Raw genomic sequence first — 25,716 nt, 5'->3', positions numbered from 1 at the left:
ATCACCATTATAGAGATTTGGAAGCCAACTGAGTTATAATGGCTTAAAGCTACAAAGCTAGTACATGTTCAAATAGCATTATTGTTTTAAGTGGGACATGCAAAGTGCCGAAAGTTACCTGGTATGAAGATACAGCTCAGTGGCAGAATGCTTGCTTAGCATGCACTGCAGTCAGTTCCCAGAAAAGAAAAGTAAATGGTATGTAGTAAATAAGTAATTAATGTACAGATATGAATCAATTTAATACACACAATAGTTCCATGAGACAGACGTTATACATTATCAATATCTATAGACATTATCAATATCTTCATTTTGCAAGCAAGGAAACAGTCAGCTAGTAAATGATCAACTTGATATATGAACCCAAGCTGTTTGGACCCAGAGTCTGCATTCTTAGCCACTAAGTCAAAAAACCCAGCCCAATGCCTGGAGTTGGGTGGCTCACATCTGTAATCAAGAGATTGAGATCTGAGGATCACAGTTCAAAGCCAGCCAGGGCAGGAAAGTCTATGCGACTTAACGTCAACCAACCACTAAAAAGCCAGAACCACTTCTGGCTCAAGTAATAGAATGCTAGCCTTGAGCAAAAAAGGGTAAGGGGCAGCACCCAGGCTGAGTTCAAGCCTTAGGAACAGCACACACACACACACACACACACACACACACACACACACACACACACACACACACTTCAGCCCATATTCAGCTTCTGAATGATCCTGATTTTGCCTGATACCCCAGTGTGAGCTTATACAGTGGATGTCTTTTTTTGGGCTCCAGCCATCTTTGACTTCAGTTAGGCAAGGAGTATAATATGGGTATCTTGAGGTAGAGCCTGATTTAGAAATAAAGCATGTTGTATAGACCAAGTGCTATAAGAGTGCTACAAAGGCTAGATTTGGGGTTGCTGCTCTAGACATTCAAGATTGAATAGGATTTGGGTTAACAAGAGGAAAATCACACATATGTGAAAAGGGAAATGAGCACAGCATATTCCCAGCATATTCCCAGTAGATTGGAAACACAGTCCCTACTAGGTTGGAGAGTTTATATGTTAGGGCACATCAGGAAACATGATTAGTTTGGTATGGAACACCTTCAACCAAAGTTTCAGGATAAAGATAAGAAAACCAAGTGAGAAAGAGCCAAAAGAATGATACGTACCAAGAGAAGCTTAATGCTATGCTGCTGCTGAGCCTTCTAGATGATTCCTCTAGATGTTGGCTTGCTATTTATTCTCTCCCAACAAGGTAAAGGACCAATAGAAACTTCACAGATCTCTTTAGAAGAACCTGGGTTTCTTTGACAACAGCAGGTGCTTCAAAGCTTCAGGATTTATTCTAATCGAAGGCCTTTAACTTCTAAAGGATAAAATCCAGTAAATAAACTGAAAGTTAGATTCTCTTTTTAAAATTCTAAGTCTTCCTTAGAGACGTTTGAAATTTTACATTAAGCATTACCATTTGCCTGTTCTTCTCTCTATTTTTTAAAGAAAATACATTCAATTGGAATATATTGTAAACATGTGTGGAAATGTAACAATGAAATCTCCCTTTATATAACTAATGTAAACTAGTAAAAAAAATACATTCATTTTAGTGCAGACACATTAAACTCCTTAAATAATATTGATAACCTCCTTCTCCCCATCTCTTTCTTCTCTTCATACCAGGGTTTGAACTCAGGGCCTCAAATTAGTTCATATTATGTTTTACCACTTAACCTATGCCTCCATTTTATTTTTTTTGGTGATGGAGTCTTGTGGACTTTTCTGTCTGGGCTGAACTATAATCCTCCAGATCTCAGCCTTCTGACTGTCTAGGATTCTAGGTGCATCTTGACTCTGTTTTTCTAACTCCCTTGGAATTGTTGACACAATATAAGTTCTCAGGATGTAGAAAGTAGGATACAAATGAGAGAAAATGAGTTGGAAAGAAAATAGATGCAAAGATGACTCTACCTGATTTTTGCATCTGTCTGATACAAAGACAACACTGTCTGGTTTACTTTGTGCCTTGAAAGAAACTTGAAATAAAAGTTTTCCTGAGTTAGAAGTGATGACTTGGTTGGAATAACAAGAATATCTTAGGGCTAAAATTTATCCAGTCCTCTAAGACTTAAGGATCATTATTAATTTCTTGATTAATTTGGTTCTTCATGGGACTCATTTCTCAAACTAGTCTCAATCATTTGGTAAACTACTATAACTGTCATATTTATCAAGTTGTTACTGTGTCCAAGAGGTGTTGTTCTAGATTAGTACTTCTTAATATGTGTCCCCTGGTATGTTTGCCACCCAACCCTCCTATAGTACTTATAAATAAAGATTTTTAGGCCTACCAACCAAAATCTCAGAGGACAGGTATAGATCAGTTTCTTTAGTGACTTTAAGTATCTTTGTACTAGAGCAGTGTTTTCAAACTTGAAGGTATAATCACCTGGAGGGCCTGTTAAACCTGAGAGTGCTGGATCCAACCTGCAGTTTTGGGTTTAGTAGGTCTGGAGTGAGGCCAGAGAAGTCATTTGTTAAACAAGTGTCAAGGTGGTACTGATACTCGTGGAGAATCACTGTACTGAGAACATTGTGAAGGATATAATATTAAGAAACATTCCTAGCTGGGCACACTGGTGGCTTACTTTGTAATCCTAGCTACTCAGGAAGCTGAGATCTGAGGACTAAGATTTGAAGCCAGCCTAGGCACAGAAGTCCATGAGACTCTTATCTCTAATTAAACAACAAAAAGCTAGAAGTGGAGATATGACTCAGGTAGAACTCCAGCTTTGAGCAACAAGGGCAAGTGAGAGTCCCTGAGTTCAAATCTCACTAGTTCATGCCCCCACTACCAGCACCAAAAATCAAATAAAAAGAGTCAGTTCTGTCATGAAGGAGTATATATTATGGTTGGGAGAGAGAAGACCTATACGTAAAAGAAAAAAATTAGGAAGGCAAGTGCTGGTGGCTCATACCTGGAATCCTAGCTACTCAGGAGGTTGAGATCTGAGGATGACAATTCTGAGTCTTTTTTTTTTTTTTTTTTGCCAGTCAGAGCTTGAACTCAGGGCCTAAGCACTGTCCCTGTTTTTTTTTTTTTTTTTTTTTTCCTCAAGGATAGCACTCTAGCTCTTAAGCTACAGCACCACTTGTGGCTTTTCCTATATATATGGTGCTGAGGACTCAAACCCAGGGCTTCATGTGTACAAGGCGAGCACTCTTGCCACTAGGGCATATTCCCAGCCCCTGAGGATGGCAATTCTAAGCCAGTCTAGGCAGACAAATTCATGGGACTCATCTCTAACCAGCAGAGAGCTGGAGGTAGAGCTGTAGCTCAAGTGGTAGAACAGTGTGAAAAAGCTGAGTGACAGCTGGAGGTCTCATACATACACACACACACACACACACACACACACACACACACGATAATATATAATATTTTGACATTGGGTAGCATAGTTAGCAAGCGATGTATCCCAAATGACATCAGGACCTAAGGTTCAGTAGAGAGTTACAGAGCATTCTTGATGGGGGATATTAAAAACGGGAAGTATATAGGTATTTGTTTATGTGTGTGTGTGGGTGGTGGTGGTAGATATTTGTCTGTTGGCTGTAGAATTTTGTGTATGGCATTTATGGAGAATTAGAGCCAAAAGCAGGGTGTTATACTATGAAGAATCCTGAAAGCCTGTCCCTTTCCTCAGGCTCCACTCACTCTACAGCCTTAGCAAAAAGTGCTGCTCCACCAGAAAGAGGAAGTCCCCTCTGCTGAGTGTGTTAGAGGAAGCACAAGAAACTGTAATGATTGTTTGCACCCATGAGCCAATTGCAGAAGCTACAGGAAGCCCAGTACACCAACCAGGCTGGGTGCTTCTGCACAGGGGTGTCACCACCAAAGTTGAAAGTGTTTGGGTAGCTCAAGGCCTTGCTGCCTGGATGCTCCTCTCTCTTGGTGGCCATCATGTCTTTGACCTCTGCCTACCAGCATAAATTAGCAGAGAAGCTCACTATCCTCAATGACCGAGGCCAGGGGGTTCTCATTCGAATATACAACATCAAGAAGGTAAGTGCAAATAATGAAACTGAGCTGATTGTTTCCGCAAGAGTAACGCAGGGAACGGTAAAGTGGCAGACACAGCTGATCTTCAGACACCCAGATTATGGAGGCCAGACAGTTTAGGGAGGTAGAAAGGGACTTCTTTTTTAGGCTTCGCCCTTCCTAGGTATGATTCTTAGAATGAGAGCAACTGCTTTCCACTAGAATTGAAGGTAGGGGTGATGGTGGCAGTGGTGGGGAGGATAATTTTATTCTCAGTGAGTAAGGTGTGGGTCTGGCCGTTAGAGTTCTGGGTCTTATCACTTACTTACCCTCTCCTATGTGCTGAGGAAACCTAAAGTTAGGTCTGTGGCAAATTTTTGTTTGGTAGAAGTACTTCCCTTTAAGGGAAAAGTATTTAGATTTTAAAAGAAAAGTGGTAAGTGCCTTTTAAGGTACTTTGGGGGGTAGTACTGCTATGTATGCTTGTGTGCGTAGGATTGGAACTGTGAATGGGGGAGAAGCTGGTGGCAAGGGGTGAGCCAGGGGTTGGCTAGACATCGGAAGGAGAAATGAAGATGGGGCACTGTGGAAAGTTAGTAGAAGTGAAAATAAGGTACTCGTGGGAGGAAATGTTTGTGCTTTTTGCAGTAAACCAAATCATGTTTTCTTTGTTCCCATTTCCCCTATAAATGCAATTTGGGATAAAATATTCACTTAATAGACATAACTGTGAGCCCAAGTCTCTCACAAATTCTAACTCTATAGCAAACCACTTTTCTTATAGCTTCCGGCTTTTCTTGAGGGGTGGGGAAATGACTTCCTCTTTGTTCTGGGACCAAGATGTTAAGTTTTACCCAGTGAGACAATATGCTGAGGTTGTTGCTTAGCTCACTGTCCTGGAACTTGTTCTTGACATACTCTCATGCTTTTTATAATGAAATCCCAGCCTGCCTTTTCCTAAGAGATGGTAGGAATAAATTGTGTGGGAAAAGGTATGTTTCAGGGGGGCAAAGGGTTGAAATATACTGTGGTTTTTCTGTGCAGACTTGTTCAGACCCCAAATCCAAGCCACCTTTCCTCCTGGAAAAGTCTATGGAATCATGTCTCAAGTATGTCAACAAGAAATTTCCCAACATAGATGTCCGAAATGGCACGGTGAGAACTCGACCCTACTTTTCTCCTTTTCTTTGACAAAACTGTATGCCAAGATGGTTCACATTCTCTTCTTTGGACAGCTTTTCTTCACACTTGGCAGGGGATAGTGGATCCTACTCTTAGTTTCCCAAGGCATTAACAGGACTTCCGGTCTTGAGAATTCTAAGATGGGAGCCTCTTAGGCTGGAACATAGCATTGCCCTGTGTCGTCTATTGCTTGATTCGCAAGGACGCTCCACTAGCCTAGCAGGGTGCATATATTTTGTTATTGCTCCTGGTTTCCATTCAGCATTTCCTTGCTTAGAGTTATGTATCCAGTGGGATATTCACTCTTTCTCCCTTATTAATTATTAGCAGTGAACTTCCCACCTGTTTTGCCTGTAGCATCTTCTTATCCTGCTTCTTTTGACTTTGACTTAGATAGTATGCTTCTCCAACTAAAATATCCTCTCATTTAGCTCTCTGAATCTAGTCAGAATTACAGACAACTATCTTGCTGAGGTAAAGAATCTTTATTTAAAGATGTGGAGGACACTGGAGAGATTTCGCCTCCTGTGTCATTGTATTTCACCTCTCTAAGAATGTTCAGGTATTAGTTCTTCTGTGGAGTTAACTTTGGCCAATTGCCCTTTTATTTTTTTTACATGTTTTGTGTTTCTCTCAGCAACATTTAGGACCAGTTCATCGTGAAAAAGCTGAGATAATTAGATTCCTCATCAACTACTACCAGTCATTTGTGGATGTCATGGAATTTCGGGTGAGCTCTCTCTGGCCCAAGTCTTTGACGTAGGCATTGTCATAAAGTGATTCCCTCATTAGTTAGTAGGTGTTCATGTATGTGGCTTCATAAGGTTTTTTTTATACTTTATTTATTTATTAAACAAAAATTTTTGACAAGGTGTTGTGCACAAGGGTACAGTTACATAGTAGGGCTGTGTGTACATTTCTTGTGATATCTTACACCCTGTTTTTCTTTCCCTTCCCTAGGTCAGGTAGACATATATATATATGTGTATATATATATATATATATATATAATACACAGTGTACCAAGAACATATACAGTAGCAATGTGGCCTACGCCAAAGAAAATTCACCTAGGGCTTTAAATGTAATGTTGACAGTAGACAATATATCAACAATAGTCTTATATGAATGTACATACATAGCTTTTGAGCTATTGTGATCCACTGAGAGGTCTATTTTTTTTTTTTTTTTTTTTTTTGCCAGTCCTGGGCCTTGGACTCAGGGCCTGAGCACTGTCCCTGGCTTCTTTTTGCTCAAGGCTAGCACTCTGCCACTTGAGCCACAGCGCCGCTTCTGGCCGTTTTCTGTATATGTGGTGCTGGGGAATTGAACCTAGGGCCTCGTGTATCGGAGGCAGGCACTCTTGCCACTAGGCTATATCCCCAGCCCGAGAGGTCTATTTTTGACCTTTATATGTTGAGTAGTTGTTTGGTTTTAGTTACATAATGTAGGGTCGCTGACCTACAGGTTTGTTTTTTTTTTAAATAAGTGATATATACTGATACAGAAAGATGTCTAAATTGTATTGCTAAAGAAAATAAATTACATAATGATATAAGACTACTAATCTTAAAAAATGTTATTGGCCCATTTTACCCTGTGGAGGGATAGCATTCAGGGATAGGGAGTTCAGGGAGAGTATGCATGATATGGAATTACCTTGTATCTGTGGACACAAGCCTGAAAGGGATCACTGATGGCTTCCAGAGAAGGAATTTCTCTTTTTCTTCCCTCCTTTCTTACTTGGAAACTCTATAGGACCTATAAGAGTTGTCTCTTGTCCTCAATTTTTTTTTTTTTTTTTTTGCCAGTCCTGGGGCTCGGACTCAGGGCCTGAGCACTGTCCCTGGCATCTTTTTGCTCAAGGCTAGCACTCTGCCACTTGAGCCACAGAGCCACTTCTGGCCTTTTCTATATATGTGGTGCTGAGGAATCGAACCCAGGGCTTCATGTATACAAGGCAAGCACTCTTGCCACTAGGCCATATTCCCAGACCCCGTGCTCAAATTTTGATATTATATATCATCATTAAACAAATCTCTATTCACTCTCATTTTCATTCTCATTTTACTTCTAGGATCATGTATATGAACTTCTCAACACCATTGATGCCTGCCAGTGCCATTTTGATATTGTAAGATCCTTTACAGCCTTCTTCTATTGTACAATAGAATTAAAGAAAAGACCAGGTCTAAGTTAAGACAGTGTAGAATGGGAAAGGACTAAAGGAATGGTTATTCTGTTTACTCCTTCTCAGGACCATGATTCTTTTGTAAAAAATGCTGATGTTAAAATATACTCAATGTGATTAGCAATGTGATTTAGTTAATAAAAAGACTACACACACTTTTTTTTACTTTATTTCCTCCAACCTCCATATACTTCCTTATTTCCCAGTCTCCTTGCTCTTATTTAGCCCTTGACTTTGTGTGTGTGTGTGTGTGTGTGTGTGTGTGTGTGTGTGTGTGTTGAACTCAGGGCTCTGTCTCTTAGCTTTTATGCTCAAGGCTAGCCCTGTAGCACTTGAGCCACTGCTCCACTTCTGGCTTTTTGCTGATTAAGTGGAGATAGGGTGTCACAGACATTCCCGCCTTGGCTGGCTTTGAACCATGATCCTCAGATCTCAGGCTCCTGAGTAGCTAGTTTTACAGGTGTGAACCACCAATGCTTAGTCTAGCCCTTGACTTTTGTTTCAATTTTCTTTCTCTGAATTTTCAATCCTCCAAGTTTCTACTTGTTATAGATTCATTTGGAGTCTATTTAACACTGTTGGGAAATGGCGAAATAGGAAGACCCAAATTGCTCAGTTATTCTGTCATTGAGTTCCTATATATTTTCCTTGCAGAATCTCAACTTTGACTTCACTCGGAGTTACCTGGACTTGATTGTGACTTACACTTCAGTCATTTTACTCCTGTCACGGATTGAGGACCGCCGGATGCTCATTGGCCTATACAACTGTGCCCATGAAATGCTACATGGGCATAGGTGAGTGAAGGGAGTAAAGAGCCTCATTTATGGTGATTTGAAGTAGGAAGGTAACTGAAAAGAAGTAGGAGCTGTGATTTCTCATAAGAAAATTTACATCATGACCCAGGCAAAATAACGTATGTTTAAAAAAATGATTTCTAGATTATCCTTTTCTTTTTTTTTCTGAATAATTACTTATTGTCAAAGTGATGTACAGAGGGTTACAGTTTCATACATAAGGCAGTGGGTACATTTCTTGAACAATTTGTTACCTCCTCCCTCATTTCCCCCCTCCCCCCTTCCCCTTTCCCTCTCCTCCCATGAGTTGTTCAGTTGGTTTACACCAAATGGTTTTGTAAGTATTGCTTTAGGAGTCGTTTGTCTTTTTATCCTTTGTCTCTCAATTTTGATATTACCTTTCTCTTCCCTAATTCTAATATCAGTATATACAGAATCCATGGTACTCAGATGAGATACAGTGATAGCACAGGAACAACCACAGGAAGGGGATACAAGAGGATCATCAACAAAAAAAGCTATGATTTCGCATGGCATGTTGAAAATAATTACAACAGTGATATAACACTCGTTTCCATAACATGGAGTTCATTTCACTTAGCATCATCTTATGCGTTCATAAAGGCATAGCTATTGGGCTCTTGTGATCCTCTGCTGTGATGTTTTTATGTATAGTTAACTCTTAATAATGGATTATCCAGTTTGCAAGATCTCTGATCTATTCCGTTTTTAAACCTGGACTGGCTTGCACTCTGTTTTTCAGGTTATTACAAAAGACAAAAAATAGGGCTGGGTGCCTGTAATTCTAGCTACTCAGGAGGCTGAGATCTGTGGATTGTGGTTTGAAGCCAGCTCGGACAGAAAAGTCCCCATGAGATGCTTATCTCCAATTAACCACTCAAAAACCAGAAGTGGGTCTGGGGATATGGCCTAGTGGTAAAGTGCTTGCCTTATATACATGAAGCCCTGGGTTCAATTCTTCAGCACCACATATATAGAAAATGGCCAGAAGTGGCACTGAGGCTCAAGTGGCAGAGTGCTAGCCTTGAGCAAAAAAGAAGCCAGGGACAGTGCTCAGGCCCAGAGTCCAAGGCCCAGGACTGGCAAAAAAAACCAAACCAAACCAAACCAAACCAAAACAAAAAACCCAGAAGTGACACTGTGGCTCAAGTGGTAGAGGACTAGCCTTGAGTGAAAGGGCTGAGGGACAGTGCCTAAGCCCTGAGTTCAAGCCCCATGCCTGGCAAGAAGAAAAAAAAAGACAAAAAGACAATTTTTAAAATATTGGTAGAATTAAAACCGGTAAGATTAAGCCATTAGAAGCAAGTAAAGTATACATTGAAGCCAAATATAAATGAGTTTTGGATTATCTGCAATTCTCTCTTATCTTCATTAATGTAAATGTCAGAATTTCAAGACTAAAAAATGAAGGTAAGAGGGGTCATGACACATAGTTCTGTGTAAGATGGGCATTCTCATGTATTTATATGGATACCTGCCCATATGCCTGACCCTTATCTATCTAGTTTCATGACCCCCAACTGTCATGGTCATTTGTACAGACTAGTGTGATGGTCTTTAGGGGTGATGGGTAATGTCAACCTATGCACACATCCTTATCCTGTATACAAACATATGCTTTAAGTTTTAAAATTGTTATTATAAAGGTGATGTGCAGAGGGGTTACAGTTTCTTTCTCTCTCTCTCTCTTTCTTTCCCTTCCTTCCTTTCTTTCTCTTTCTTTCTTTCTTTCTTTCTTTCTTTCTTTCTTTCCCTTCCTTCCTTTCTTCCTTCCTTCCTTCCTTCCTTCCTTCCTTCCTTCCTTCCTTCCTTCCTTCCTTCCTTCCTTTCTTTCTTTCTTTCTTTCTTTCTTTCTTTCTTTCTTTCTTTCTTTCTTTCTTTCTTTCTTTCTTTCTTTCTTTCTTTCTTTCCTTCCTTCCCTCCCTCCCTCCTTCCCTCCCTCCCTCCCTCCCTCCCTTCCTTCCTTCCTTTCTTTTTTGTTGTTGCCAGTTCTGGGGCGTGGATTCAGGGCCTGAGCACTGTCCCTGGCTTCCTTTTGCTCAAGGCTAGCACACTACCTCTTGAGCCACAGTGCCACTTCCAGCTTTTTCCTATATATGTGGTGTTGAGGAATCGAACCCAGGGCTTCATGTATACGAGGCGAGCACTTAACCACTAGGCTGTATTCCCAGCCCAAGAGTACATTTCTTTTTGGACAATGTCACCCCTTCCCTCACTCTCTCCCAGTTTTTCCTTCCCATCCCCACTCACAAGTTGTCTAGTTCATGTCCAACATAGCATCTAGTGAGTACCACTGCTGTATTTGTTTAGCTTTTGTCCCTCCATTTCTGTGCCTTCTCACCCTTCCAAAGACAGATAAATGAACAAACAAGACAAACAGAAAAGAAAACAAGAACAGCAACAAATTAAAAAAAATCTTAATTTCCATTTCCTGGAGCTTACTTTGATGAATATTATTTTATATGACCAGATGCATATGGGCATTGTGCTGTTGTTGTCTTCTAAGAATATCCTCCTTTGGTCTCACTGTGTGTGAATGCCTAGAGTCCTGTATAATTGACAATATCTCAGTGTATTTTTCATTTAGTTTCCACATAGGAGAGAAAACATGCCCCATTTGTCTCTCTTAGCTTGGTTCACCTCATTTAACATGATTTGTTCTAGGTCCATCCATTTCACACATACTTTTATGTCATGCTTGAGGCCTATAACTCCTCCTTCCTCTGCTTTCTCCCAGTGACCCCAGTTTTGCTCGCCTGGGCCAGATGGTCTTGGAGTATGACCACCCTCTGAAGAAGCTGACAGAGGAATTTGGGCCTCACACAAAGGCGAGTTCCCTGAGCGAGTGGAGAATTTCTCAGGCCAAGATGTCCCCATCTGTGACATGAAGGGTTTATTTTTTCCTACAGGCTGTGAGTGGAGCTCTCCTGTCTTTGCATTTCCTCTTTGTCCGAAGGAACCAAGGAGCCGAGCAGTGGCGCAGTGCCCAGCTTCTTAGTCTCATCAGCAACCCCCCAGCCATGATTAACCCTGCTAACTCAGACACAGTGAGTTCCCTTTTCCTTCTGTTAGGGGAACTGCTCTCTGCCAAGGCTATATCTGTAGACTGTGCTTCTGTCAGGAAGCATCAGCTCCAAGAAGGCTTTGGCTTTCTTCTAAGATCTATTTCTAAACGGATCACTTCTTGTTTTTGTTTTTTGTTTTTGGTGCTAGAACTGGAGCTTGAACTCAGTTCCACTTCTGGCCATTTGCCCATTAATTGGAGATAAGAGACTTACAGACTTTCTTGTTTGAGCTGGCTTTGAACCATGACCCTCAGACAATGTCCAGAATAGCTAGAATTACAGGTACAAGCTACAGGTGTCTAGCTTCAGGCCTCACTGTTACAAAGCAAGCACTATACCACTTGAACTGTGCTCCAGTCTATTTGGTGACTTTTTTCTTTTTAAAATCAGACCTGCTCATGGGAAGGATTTAGCCAATATTCATAGAAGAGTGAATGTATAAAACTGAGTCATGTGGAGCTGGTGGTTTATACCTGTAATCCCAGCACTAGGCAGGTCGAGGCAGGAGAATCATATGTTTGAGATCATCTTGGGACACATATAGAGACTTTGTCTTAAAGAGAAGCAAATATGCCAGGCTGGTGGCTCACACCTGTAATTCTAGCTACTCAGGAGGCTGAGATCTGAGGATTGCAGTTTGAAGCCAGCCTGGGCAGAAAACTCCTCATGAGGCATTTATCTACAATTAACCATTCAAACACTGGAAATTGCACTGTGGCTCAAAGTGGTAGAGCACTAGCCTTGAGCAGGAGAGCTCATGGACAGCACCAAAGCCCAGAGTTCAAGCCCCCAAACCGACAAAAAAAAAAAAAAAAAAAAAGCAAACACTAGGAATTTGAGCTCATCAGTTCAATGCTTTTGTTCGATTACTGTGATCTCAAAGTCCTCCCTCAAAGATCTTATGGCCTAATATTTTATAGCATTTTGTTAGAAAAATACAACCGAAGATTGTTAACTGCCAAATCAATGATTTCTACCTTAAGTGTGATAAAATAGTTCAATGGAGGAAGAATCATGTAAAGGCATTGAGTTTTAGTCTCTTGCTATTAAAAATATCTATAAGTGGTGTGTGTGTGTGTGTGTGTGTGTGTGTGTGTGTGTGTGTGTGTGTGGTAGGTCCTTCTGAATACTCAGCATGTACTATCCCCTTCTTCCCTACCAGCTGCATAGCTCCAGCACTACCCTTCATTGATTCCTAGCTTCTAGATTGACTTTTTCTTTCAGGGGAAGACTAAGTTAGATAACTGCTTGTCTGTCTCTGCCTCTCTTCTCCTAGATGGCCTGTGAGTATCTGTCTGTGGAAGTGATGGAGCGCTGGATCCTAAGTAAGTTTAGTGGGATGAGCTGAGAAGGGGCGAAGCCGCATCTTGCACAGATGAACATTCTAAATGCCTTTCTCTGTACTTGTTCCCCCCTGCAGTTGGGTTTCTCCTTTGTCATGGGTGCCTCAACTCTAATAGCCAATGCCAGAAGCTGTGGAAGCTGTGTCTGCAGGGCTCCCTCTACATCACCCTCATCCGGGAAGATGTGCTCCAGGTGCACAAAGTCACCGAGGACCTGTTCAGCAGTCTGAAAGGGTGAGAGACACTAGAGCTAGACAATCTTTTGCAACTTTTAGCCCCTCTTGATGTGTGTGTGTGTGTGTGTGTGTGTGTGTGTGTGTATGCATGTGTGTGCATGCATGCACCTTCCAGTATTAATATTTGAACTCAGGCTTGGGGTACTGTCTCCTAGCTCTTTCCACTCCAGCCTAATATCCTACCACTTGAGCCACAGATACATTTTCAACTATTTGGTGGTTAATTGGAGCTAAGATTCTCACAGACTTTCATGCCCAAGCTGCTTTTGAAATGCAATCCTCAGGTCTCAGCCTTCTGAGCAGCTAGGATTATAGGAGTGAGCCATAGGTGCCCACTTTCTTCTGACACTCTTCTTTTTTGGTAAGTGTCCCCAGAGTACAGGTGGTAAAGGTTAGGACTAACTATTTAAGAACTAGTTTTCAAATCCCTACCATTTGCTTGGTATTCCACAGGATCTTAGGAACACATTGACTTAATAAGATAGCGTAGAGATGAAACAGATAGACTCTGAAATCAAACTGTCTTAGTTTGCATTTAAGGTGTGTGACCTTGGGAAAGTAATTTAACTTCTCTATGCTGTTGGTTCAGTCTCATTTTCTGTAAAATGTGGAGAACAGCAGTCCTTTCCTGTGACAGACTTCCTAGGGTTATGAAGAATCAAAGTATTACTGTTTGTAAAGCACACATTAGCATCCCTGGTGCATTATAAGCATCATGTATGTGCTTTTTAAATAAAAGGAGCCTCAAGTCAGGTTTGGTGGAGCACATATGTAATCCTATCTCTTGGAAGGATGAAGTAGGAGGCTAGCCTGGGTAAGAAAAAAAAAAGTCTGTCTAAGGAGCTTAAAAATTGGTAAAACAACAACAACAAAACAAAAACCAGACATACTCTTATGATATGGTAAAGGGTTATGGCTTATAAACACAAAGAATGCTGTAGAAACATTCAGAAGGATATTTTAAAAAGTGAAAGAAGCCAGGCTAAGGGACAGCACTCAGGCCTTGAGTTCAAGTCCTTGTACCAGCACAACCCTTCCATCTCCCCTCAGAAAGCAAACGATTGATGCAATACGAGGAGAAACCACACCATCAGAGTGCTATTGAATTGGCTTTACAGGATTCAGAAAAACTAGAGATAAGTAGACATGAGTCCAACAGCTGAAGCATGCATGGTGTTTATGTGTAAAAGACGTGTGTATGTGTTGAGTAGAAAGCAGAAGAGTTGCTTCAGGCAGGAAAAGGTGGTCTAGGCAGATACACTATCAAGATTTTCCAGGCAAGAGAGAGAGGTTGGCTAGGGTTAAAAAGCTGGTAGTAGTTGAGAGCGAGGATTGCCAAGATGGGGCTTTGAAGAGATGGGGTTGGAGCAGTAACTTGGGACCTCATATGCTCTGCCATGGGGTTTGAATCTGTCCCTAAGATGGTAAAGGAACCATCCCATGAATTCAAATATTGTAGTTGAGATGATCATATTTGCATTTTAGAAAAGATCACTCTGCTGCAGGGGAAAGGGAGATTAGATGGGAAAAGCTAGCAGCAGGGCTGGAGTAAGTAAAACAGAAGGATGATGGCAAGATTTCCAGTGTGGTTCTCTGGCATTCCTTCAAGTTACAGAAGGTGTGAGCCGAAGCAAGTTTGTAGGGAAAAGACTGTGAATTCAGTTTTGAAGAGGTTGAATTTGAAGTGTCTGGAGGATGCTGAGGGGAGATGTGTTAGGCCTTTTGCTGTGCAGTCCAGGAACTGAGGACTGAGGTCTGGAATTAGTTGAAGATTGGTGAGATGACAATCAAAACCCTGACAGTAGGTGAGATTCTCCAAGAGAATATGTACAGTAAGAAGAATAGCAGGCTCCCCTCTGGGCACATTGCTATTTAAGGGCCAGGCAGAGGCAAGGAAACCAATGGGGAACGTTGAGAAGCAGGGAGAAAACGGAAGTTAAGAGAAGAATGCATTTCAAGAAAGAACAGGCTGGATATGGTGGCTCATGCCTATAATCCTAGCTGAGATCTGAAGGAACATGGCTCAAAGCCAGCCCAGGTAACAAAGCCTGAGAGACTTCATCGAGCAAAGATCTGAAGGTATAGCTCAAGTGGTAGAATATCAGCTGAGCAAGCAAGCCAAGGGAGTGGGAACCCCCGAGGCCAAGCTCCAGAATGGCAAAAAAAGAAGGATGGTTGAATTCTAAAGATAGATTGGCAAAGAAAAAAATGGATGTTTCAGAATGTGGATTTGGGTTATCTATATGAAGAAACATTGTAATGATTACTAGTTCTAAGGAATGGAAGGAATATTTGAAAGTTGTTCCCTATCACTAAGGACAGCAACTAGTATATATGACTTATAGTTTAGGGAGTTCTTTTTTTTTTTTTCCCTTTTTATTTTTTTATTTTTTTATTTTTTTATTAATTGGACATAAATTTTTTTACAAGGTGTTGTGCAAAGAGGGTGCAGTTACATAGTAGGGCAGTGTGTACATTTCTTATGATATCTTACAACCTGTTTTTCTATCCCTTGTCTAGGTCAGGTTGACATATATGCAATATACAATGTATCAAGAACATATACAGTATTCACAGACTTGGTCTCTACTGTCTCTCCGTCTCCCTTTGTTAACAGTCATATATCAGGGAGATCATGCCCCTTTGTTTTCTGTGTTCTAGGCTTGTCTCACTCAACATTATTTGTTCGAGATCCGACCATTTCCCTGCAAATAACAATATTTCACCATTCCTAATCGCTATGTAGTATTCCATTGTGTATAAGTACCATATTTTTTGGATCCATTCGTCTGTGGAGGGGCATCTGGGTTGTTTCCATATTTTAGCTATTGTGAATTGTGCCGCGATAAACATGGTAGTACAAATGCCTTTTTGATATCTTGGATTTTGCTGTTTAGGATAGATGCCTAGGAGTGGTATGGCTGGGTCATAGGGTAGGTCTATATTGAGCTTTTTGAGAAACCTCCATACTGTTCTCCAAAGTGGTTGTACTAATTTGCACTCCCACCAACAATGGAGAAGGGTTCCTCTTTCCCCACAGCCCCTCCAGCATTTGTTGTTTCCTGAGTTCAGAGTATAGGCCATTCTAACTGGGGTGAGGTGGTATCTCAGGGTTGTTTTTATTTGCATTTCCTTTACTAGCAGGGATGTTGAGCATTTCCTCATATGTTTCTTTGCCATTTTTATATCTTCTCTTGAGAAGTCTCTCTTTAGCTCTTTTGCCCATTTCCTAATAGGTTTATTGGGCTTGGAGGGGCTTAGTTTTTTGAGTTCTCTGTAGATGACCGATATCAGGCCTTTGTCTGTTGCTGTGCTGGTAAATATCCTTTTAGGGAGTTCTTTTGACATAAATGATCTAATGTGATCCCCATGGTAATGGAGGTATAATAACACAGGTGCAATATAGTTTATTTTTGTAAATATGGAGATGAGAGGTTAGGTCTCAATGTCCCTCAGTTAATAAGAGCTAAAACAATTAAAAAATTTTAGTACTTTTAATCTCATTTCTTTTCCTTGTCCTGTATAGATGTTGAAATAATTATCCATTCAGATTGCTGTGGAGTTGAATCCTGATTTAATTAAGATATTTTTCAACTCTAAATTTCTATCATTTTGTGCTAAGTTCAATAAGGACTGGGTTGGAGAAGGGAAATGAGATTGTATGAAGCCCCATTAATGTGGTGCAAAGAGCAATGCAAGATAAGAATAAGGTGGGTGGCTCATGCTTATAATCAGATACTTGGGAGGCTGAAATTGGGAAGACTGAGGCTTGAAGCCAGTTGGGGTGGAAAGTTGATACCCCTTCTCAACCAATAACTGGGTGCTATGGTACACGTCTGGATATCCCAGTTATAACGGGAAATGTAAAATAAGTAGATCATGGTTCCAGGGATACCCAGGCAGAATACTTTGTGAGACTTTCATGTCAATGGAAGAGGCTGGGTACAGTGTGTATGACTGTCATACCAGCTACAGTTGTAGACATAAAAATAGGCATATTGAGCTCAGGCACATACCCAGGCCTGAAGTAATATTATTTGGTAGAAAAACTGGTAGAAAACTGGTAGAAAAAAGGTCTAGAGGTGTGGCTCAGTGGCATAGCACCAGCCTAGCAAGCATGAGGCCATGAGTTCAAACCTTACTCCTGCCAAAACAAACAAACAAACAAAAACATGATAAAAGAATATAGCTATGTAAGGCACACAGAGAACAAAGAGTCAACAGTAATGCTGGGATTCTGAGCATGAATTGATACAGCTCAAATCATTATGGCCAAATATTGTAGAGAAGCTATAGCAATAAAAATGCTACTTAAATTGGTAATTCACATTGACTTCTGAGAGAGCAGCTTATTAAGTATTGAAGGATTTATGGGCCTCAGGGGTGAGGAAGTAAGAAGAGTGTTTCTTTGGAGGAGTTTGAGGGTGTGAGAATGGATGAAATTCAGTGTATGGTCCAGGTCATGATGAAGGTCTGAACTCAGGGCCTTGTGGTTGCTAAGCAGGCACTCTGCCACTTGAGACCCCACCCTACCCCAGTCCTGTGCCCTGATTCTTTCACCCTATTCAAACCAGAAGAGTGTCTTGCTTTGTTGGTCTCAAACAATGAATGCAGGATTGGAAAAAGAAATCCAGTCCCAGCTTTGCCATTGAGACTCTGTGAGCGGGATACTGGTGGCTCATATATGTAATCCTAGCTACTCAGGAGGCTGAGATCTGAAGATTGTGGTTCAAAGGCAACCTGAACAGGAAAGTCTACGAGACTCTTATCTCCAAATAACCTCCAGAAAACCAGAAATGGAGCTCTGGTTCAAAGCGTTAGGGCAGTAACTTTGAGCAAAAGAGCTCAGGGACAGCGCCCAGGCCCTGTGTTCAAGCCCCTGTGTGAACTTGGGCAAGTCATTTCTTTTCTTCTGGTTATTATCCTTTATTTATTTCATTTTATTTTGTGCTAGTACTGGGGCTTAAATTCATGGCTTGGGTACCATTCCTTAGCTCTTTTACTCAGGGCTGGTGCTCTGTCACTGGAGCCATGTTCCACTTCTAGCTTTTGCTGGTTAATTGGAGGTAAGAGTTTCATGAACTTTCCTACCTAGGTTGGCTTGAAACCTTGATCCTCATATCTCAGTCTTGTGAGTAGCTAGGATTACAAGTATAAGTCACCAGCATCCAGCTTTCTAGTTACTATCTATCTAAAAAAATGAAGAGGCTGGGAATGTGTCTTATTGGTAGAGTGCTTGCCTAGCATGCCTGAAGCCCTGGGTTTGATTCCTCAGTACCACATAAACAGAAAAAGCCAAAAGTGGTGCTGTGGCTCAAGTGGTAGAATGCTGACCTTGAGCACAGAGAGGCTCAGGGACAGAGCCCAAGTTCTGAGTTCAAGCCCCAGGACTGGCAAAAAAAAAAAAAAAAAAAAAAAAGACAAGCTGCAGCCGAATTAACTTGAAGCTCTATGAGTCTTGCAGGCCAAGGATGACAAGTGAGCAGTGCTGTGCTCTCCTTAGCCTGAAGGCTGGGATCTCAGAGGATGGGGAAAGTGGGATGAATTCCTCATTGGTGGCATGGCTGACACTGCTGGGCTGTGTCATTTTTCAGGTATGGCAAGCGAGTGGCAGACATCAAGGAAAGCAAGGAACATGCCATTGCAAACAGGTAAAGTTGGGCTGTGGGCTCTTAGAGAAGGACTGGAGCCAGACTCTCCTTTCTTGAAGCCAACTGAGTTTCTTTGGAATCACATTACCACAAACCAAGAACCTTGCTGTGGCCCCACAGATTCTTGTATTTTCTTTGCCCATCTATCTTTAGCATTCAACCATCCTTCCTAAATGAAGCTTTCTTTTTTTTTTCTTTTTGGCCAGTCCTGGGGCTTGGACTCAGGACCTGAGCACTGTCCCTGGCTTCTTTTTGCTCAAGGCTAGCACTCTGCCACTTGAGCCACAGCGCCACTTATGGCCATTTTCTACATATGTGGTGCTGGGGAATCAAACCTAGGGCTTCGTGTATACGAGGCAAGCACTCTACCACTAGGCCATATTCCCAGCCCCTAAATGAAGCTTTCTTTTGAGGAGTTTGTGTGTCTGTGTGCGTGTTTGCATGCTGGGACTGGGGCTTGAACTCAGGGCCTGGACACTGTCTCTTAGTTTTTGTTTTTTTCACTCAAGGCCAGCACTCTGCCATTTGAGTCAAGCTCAGCTTCCAGCTTTTTGATGGTTAATTCCAGATTCTCATGTAGCTTCCCAGGCTTGCTTTGAAACTTAGGCCTCAGACCTCAGCCTGCTGAGCAGCTAGGATTACAGGTGTGAGCCACCAGCACCCAGCCCGTGCAGGATTTTGAAGGACAGGAGTGGCAGTATTCTCAAGTTTCCACTTTCTCTTCTCAGTGGTCAATTTCACAGTCAACGACGCGAGTTCCTGCGGATGGCTGTGAAGGAACTGGAAGCCGTGTTGACGGATGAGCCAGGACTTCTGGGTCCCAAGGCAAGAGAAATGCTGGGAGGGAGAGGATGGCTAGTGATGAGCCACGATGGGGAGCCACTTGGCACTCAGGAGATTTTGCATTTCTTTCCTTTTAAAAATTAATTTGAATTAGTTGTACAAAGGGGTTTGTATTCAACAAGTCAGATTTTGAGTGCACTGCATCTCAATCAGTGTCACTCCCTCCATCATTCTCTTTTATCTAGATTTTGTATTTCTGATCTATTTGTCTATGCAGATTCCTTGAAGGTTAGACTACTCAAGACATTTAGTATGTTTGTTTTCAGCACTGTCATAGTATGTTATGCATTAAACTTGTCCTGTTTTCCATCAGAATGTGAGATAATTGATGGCAGTCTTTGTTTTTCTGTTTTGAACCATATAAATACCCAGTCAATATTTTTAGAATTGTGTGTGTGTGTGTGTGTGTGTGTGTGTGAGTGTGTGTGTGTTGGTACTAGTACTTGAACTCAGGGCCTGGCACTGTTGCTTAACTTTTTCGCTCAAAGCTGGAATTCTACCACTTGACCCATACCTCTTCTTCTAACTTTTTTTCTTATTAATTGGAGATAGGAGTCTTACAGATTTTTCTGCCCAGGCTAGCTTCAAAGTGGGATCCTCAGATCTCAGGCACCCGAGTAGCTGGGATTACAGACATGAGCCACAAATGCCTGGCTAAGAATTTAATTTGATAGAGAGGGAGGGAGAGGGGCTATAAGTTAGTGTCAGCCTCTGTTCATATCTGGTTCTGTGTTTGTGGGTGTGAGTATCATTGAACATTTTTGATGTGGCTACAAGTTGTATCCTTATGCAGATTAGCATCATAGTTCTTTTTCCCCCCTGTGGTTTGAAATACATTTTTAAAGTTGAAAATTCTAATAGTTTCTGTTTTCTCCATAGGCCCTATTTGCTTTCATGGCTTTGTCCTTCATTCGCGACGAGGTCAACTGGCTGGTTCGTCATACAGAAAATGTCACCAAGACAAAGACACCTGAGGACTATGCTGACTCGTTAGTACTGATATGGTTAAGACTTTGTCCATGGATAGACTAGGAGGAAGGGCAAGGAGCATCAATGAGCCTCAGGATTTCTCAGCTTCTGCCTTGTTACCCTTGTGTCCATCTTCGTTCATATTTCTGGTCTCAGGCCTCTTTCTGTTCTCATCCTCAACTTTACAGGAGCATTGCAGAGCTGCTCTTCCTCTTAGAGGAGATTAGGGCTTTGGTCCGAAGACACATCAAAGTGATACAGCAATACCATCTTCAGTACTTGGCCAGATTTGATGCTCTTGTACTCAGTGATGTCATTCAGGTGAGTTCCATTGGTTGGTTCAATTTTGGTGAATTTTCTTGTGCATCCATACTAGCTGAATCTTATACTCTGTACATTGGGTGGAACATGATCTCTCTATGGCCCAGATGACCTCAAACTTACGATCCTCCACTCAGCCTCTTGAGTGCTAGGATTCCAGATGCATACCCTTATCTCTATTTCTTAAAACAAACAAACAAACAAAAAAGAATCTCAGCAGTATTTTTCTTACTTTAAACTGTAAAGAAATAGAAAAAAAGAGAGAGAAATGGAATGTTAACATGGTGGAAACCCCAGGAAATTTCCTTCATCTCTTGACTGACTCTTTGTTATTTGCACTTATCAATTTCTTTTTTTTTTTTTTGGCCAGTCCTGGGCCTTGGACTCAGGGCCTGAGCACTGTCCCTGGCTTCTTTTTGCTCAAGGCTAGCACTCTGCCACTTGAGCCACAGCGCCGCTTCTGGCCGTTTTCTGTATATGTGGTGCTGGGGAATCGAACCTAGGGCCTCGTGTATCCGAGGCAGGCACTCTTGCCACTAGGCTATATCCCCAGCCCCTCAATTTCTTACTACTTTCATTCACTGATGGAGCCTGGGATCCTAGTTTCTTCCCTGGAACTTACACCCACTGACAGCAATCCTCATCCTTCTTTTAGAACCTGTCTGTATGTCCAGAGGAGGAGTCCGTCATTATGTCCTCATTTGTCAGCACCCTCTCCTCTCTGAACCTCAACCAAGGTAACTGGAGGGAAGTGAGGGAGGCAGGGTATTTATAAAGCTCAATGGAGAGAGAGAAAGAGAGAGAGAGAGAGGCAGAGAGAGAGAGAGTGTTGGTATTAGAGCTTGAACTCAGAGCCTGAGCCTGGGCACTGTCTTTTAGAGTTTTTGCTCAAGGCTGGTGCTCTACCACTTGAGCCATAGCTTCACTTCTAGCTTTTTGCTGATTCACTGGAGATAAGTCTCATGAACTTTCCTGACTGGGCTGTCTTCAAACTTAAGTCTTCAGATCTTAGCCTCCTAAGATCTTAGCCTCCTAAGTAGCTAGGATTACAGGCATGGGTTACTAGCATCTGGCCCAATGCATGCATTACACACACACACACACACACACACACACACACACACACACACACACACACACACACACACACATTTTTAAAAGAAATGTTGATATGTGATCCAGGACAAGATGACTCAGAAGACCTACCATTCCTTGAAGCTAGGTTTTAGGTACTGTTTTATCCTTTCCTTTTATACTTCTGTTTTATTCATAGTTGATAAAGGAGAGGAATTTGAATTCTCTGGATTGAGGCTGGACTGGTTTCGTCTACAGGTAATAGTCTGCTCTTGTTGGTGGTCCCCAGCATTGGGTCTATCTTCCCTTTTGTTTCCTTTTTTTCTTTTTCTTTTTTTTCCAGTCCTGGGCCTTGGACTCAGGGCCTGAGCACTATCCCTGGCTTCTTTTTGCTCAAGGCTAGCACTCTGCCACTTGAGCCACAGCGCCACTTCCGGCCGTTTTCTATATATGTGGTGCTGGGGAATTGAACCCAGGGCTTCATGTATATGAGGCAAGCACTCTTGCCACTAGGCCATATCCCCAGCACTCCCTTTTTATTTCCTAAGTTCTGCCTTAAGATTAGTAAATCTTGAAAATTGCAACCAGACAGGACACACATAGGCCAAATCATAGTCTCATTTCACTCATTCTGCTTTCTCTGTGCATTTCCCACCTTCAACAACAGGCCTATACCAGTGTGGCGAAGGCTCCTCTCCACCTACATGAGAACCCTGACTTAGCCAAGGTGATGAACCTCATTGTTTTTCACTCTCGAATGCTGGACTCTGTAGAGAAAATGCTGGTGGAAACCTCTGACCTATCTACTTTCTGGTACGTCCTGGTGATGATGATGATGATGATGATAATGATGATGATGATGATGATTTCTTGAATTATTTCTCCTCCTCCTCCTCCTCCTCCTCCTCCTCCTCCTCCTCCTCCTCCTCCTCCTCCTCCTCCTCCTCCTCCTCCTCCTCCTCCTCCTCCTCCTTCTTCTTCTTCTTCTTCTTCTTCTTCTTTTTCCTCCTCCTCCTCCTCCTCCTCCACCTCCTCCTCTTCCTCCTCCTCCTCCTCCTCCTCTTCTTCCTCTTCCTCCTCCACCTTTCTTCCTTCTTTCTTCTCTTCCTCCCCACCTTCCTCCTCCTCCTCATTTTTTTTTTTTTGTGTGTGAGCCAGCCCTGAAATTTGTACTCAGGACCTGAGTGCTGTCCCTGAACTTCTTTGGCTCAAGGCTAGTGCTCTACTAGTTGAGCCACAGCATCACTTCTGACATTTTTTTGAGTAGTTTATTGGACATAAGAGTCTCATGGGCTGGCTTTGAACTGCAATCCTCAGATCTCAGCCTGCTGAGTAGCTAGGATTACAGGCACGAGCCACCAGTGCCCCTCTTCCTCCTCCTTCTCCTCTTTCCTCTTCTTCTCTTCTTCTTCCTTCTCCCTCCTCCTCCTGTTCCTCTTCTCTTCTTTCTTCTCTTCCTTCTCCCTCCTCCTCTTCTTCTTCCTCTTCCTCCTCCTCCCTTTTCTTTCTTCTTCTTCCACCTCCCTTTTTCTCTTCTTCCTCCTTATCTCTTTTCTCGTGTGTGTGTGTGTGTGTGTGTGTGTGTGTGTGTGTGTGTGTTGCTGATATTGATGCTTGAACTCAAGTCCTCTCATTCTCTTGGTTTTTATGCTCCTCAACTTCTAGCTTTTTGCTAGCTCATTGGAAATAAGGGTCTCAGGGATTTTTCTTCCTGGGATGGCTTTGAACTTCACATTCTCAGATCTCAGCCTCCTGAGTGGCTGAGATTACAGGTGTGAGCCACCAGTGCCCAGCTTGCTGACTTCTTTACTAATTTACTTGACACTGTAAGGTCTGTATTTCCCCTAGACAGATGGGAAATTCTTATTTTCTTTGAGATCTTAATGGCAGATACTCAACACTACAGCTCACTCATGGCTGCTTCTCCCATTAATCCCAAGTGATAAGGCTGGACTGGTTTAGACTGGACTGGATAAGGCTGGATTGTTCATCCCACATTAGTTCATGTGAGGAAACTTTACACAGCCTTCCCTTTGTGAGACTAATTCAGCTGTAGATCTTCTTCTTTTTTTTTTTTTTTGCCAGTCTTGGGCCGTGAACTCAGGGCCTGAGCACCATCCCTGGCTTCTTTTTTGCTCAAGGCTAGCACTCTGCCACTTGAGCCACAGCGCCACTTCTGGCCATTTTCTGTATATGTGGTGCTGAGGAATCGAACCCAGGGCCTCATGTATATGAGGCATGCACTCTTGCCACAGGCCATATTCCCCGCCCCTCAGCTGTAGATCTTCTTCCAGGCCTTTCTCATCCCACAATTTCTCCCATATCTTTGGAAACTGCTTCAGGTATTTTTAAAAGTGTTTTTGGATGTTATAATTTAAAAGAAACACAGGGAGGAGATGATGGAAGGGCCAACACTGATTTTGATGCATTGTACATATAAATTGAGACATTGAATTAAAACCCCTTTGTAGAAATGTAAAAAATAATTAAAAATATGAAAAATTTCAAAGTTTAATGGTCATAACAGAAATTAATTGATATATTGGGGGAAAGAAATATTTAGATTGTCGCCCATGTATAACAGTCAACATTCACGACCAGTATCGTTGTACATAACTCTTCTTTGAAGGATCAAACAAACAAAAACACAATATGTTGCCTGATGCTGGTGGTTCACACCTGTAATCCTAGCTACTGAGGAGGCTGAGATCTGAGTTTGAAGGTTCAAACTGAGGTTCTAAGCCAGCTCAAGCAGGAAAGTCCATAGGACTTTTCAATTAACCAACAAAAAGCAGGAAGTAGAGATGTGGCTTAAGAGGTAAAACACTAGCCTTGAGTGAAAAAGACAAGAGAGAATGTGAAGCCTTAACTTCAAGCTCTATTACTGGCACACATACACCAATACAATATGTTATTTCTGCTCTGTGAGCAGTATAAATGCGGAGATATAAATACACATATGGTAATACAATATCAACATAATACTTGTAAGAATAAGAAGAGGCAAAAAAGAGTGAGTGAAATTGAGATGATATGAGATTGAGTTAAAATAAGTCTTATGGAAGTAATCTGAGACAGTTTTCTGTAAGCTAAGCATAATTTTGTGTGTGTGTGCTAGTCCTGGGGCTTGAACTCAGGGCTTGGGTGCTGTCCCTGAGCTTCTTTTGCTCAAGTCTAGTGTTCTACCACTGGATCCACAGCTCTACTTCTGGCTTTTTGTTAGTTTACAGACTTTTCTACTTGGGTTGGCTTCAAACTGTGACCCCTAGATCTCAGCCACCTGAGTAGCTAGGATTACAGACAGGCATGAGCCACTAGCACCTGAATAATCATCAACTTTTGATGGGAATATGAATTTAAGACTTATAAATTAGGGAGAATGTCTCAAACCACACAAAAGTTCTAAGGGATAAATAGCAATTTTTTTTTTTTTTTTTTTTTTTTTGGCCAGTCGTGGGCCTTGGACTCAGGGCCTGAGCACTGTCCCTGGCTTCTTCCCGCTCAAGGCTAGCACTCTGCCACTTGAGCCACAGCGCTGCTTCTGGCCGTTTTCTGTATATGTGGTGCTGGGGAATCGAACCTAGGGCCTCGTGTATCCGAGGCAGGCACTCTTGCCACTAGGCTATATCCCCAGCCCTAAATAGCAAATTTTATACAAAGAAAGTAAAGAAGATTATCACTAAGCTGACCTGGTGTCCAGTATAAAAGTTTAAAAGAGTTTACTTGCTGGGTCCCCTCTGACTAAAGGAGAGTGAAATTAGGAGGCAATGGTGAATATCCATAAATCCTGTTGAAAGAATAAATATTTTTTTTCCAGCTCAAAGGGACCAGGTTGGTTGGGTACTGGTGGTTCAAGTCTGTAATCCTAGCTTCTCAGGAGGCTGAGATCTAAGGATTGTGGTTTGAAGCCAGCCAGGCAGGAAAGTCCATGAGACTCTTATCTCCAATGAACCACCAGAAAATGGGAAATGGCACTGTGGCTCCAAGTG

General features: G+C 42.0%; 1 protein-coding gene across 1 annotated transcript in view; it reads left to right on the top strand.

Moving 5' to 3' along the window:
• The first annotated feature begins 3,900 nt into the window (after positions 1-3,900).
• Positions 3,901-25,716, top strand: part of Nckap1l (NCK associated protein 1 like) — a 52,604-nt gene continuing 30,788 nt past the window's right edge. The window contains exons 1-16 of the mRNA XM_048362872.1: positions 3,901-4,058; positions 5,079-5,189; positions 5,854-5,946; positions 7,294-7,350; positions 8,062-8,204; positions 10,963-11,053; positions 11,135-11,272; positions 12,567-12,615; positions 12,711-12,867; positions 18,464-18,520; positions 19,249-19,345; positions 20,243-20,352; positions 20,521-20,653; positions 21,309-21,390; positions 21,927-21,985; positions 22,395-22,540. Coding sequence (XP_048218829.1) covers positions 3,957-4,058; positions 5,079-5,189; positions 5,854-5,946; positions 7,294-7,350; positions 8,062-8,204; positions 10,963-11,053; positions 11,135-11,272; positions 12,567-12,615; positions 12,711-12,867; positions 18,464-18,520; positions 19,249-19,345; positions 20,243-20,352; positions 20,521-20,653; positions 21,309-21,390; positions 21,927-21,985; positions 22,395-22,540 — 1,625 coding nt within the window. The 5' untranslated portion in view covers positions 3,901-3,956. The remainder of the gene's footprint in view (positions 4,059-5,078; positions 5,190-5,853; positions 5,947-7,293; positions 7,351-8,061; positions 8,205-10,962; positions 11,054-11,134; positions 11,273-12,566; positions 12,616-12,710; positions 12,868-18,463; positions 18,521-19,248; positions 19,346-20,242; positions 20,353-20,520; positions 20,654-21,308; positions 21,391-21,926; positions 21,986-22,394; positions 22,541-25,716) is intronic.

The sequence above is a fragment of the Perognathus longimembris genome, chromosome 1, assembly GCF_023159225.1.
Source record: "Perognathus longimembris pacificus isolate PPM17 chromosome 1, ASM2315922v1, whole genome shotgun sequence".
NCBI classification, from domain to species: Eukaryota; Metazoa; Chordata; class Mammalia; order Rodentia; family Heteromyidae; genus Perognathus; species Perognathus longimembris.
This window is presented reverse-complemented; position numbering and strand designations above follow the sequence as displayed.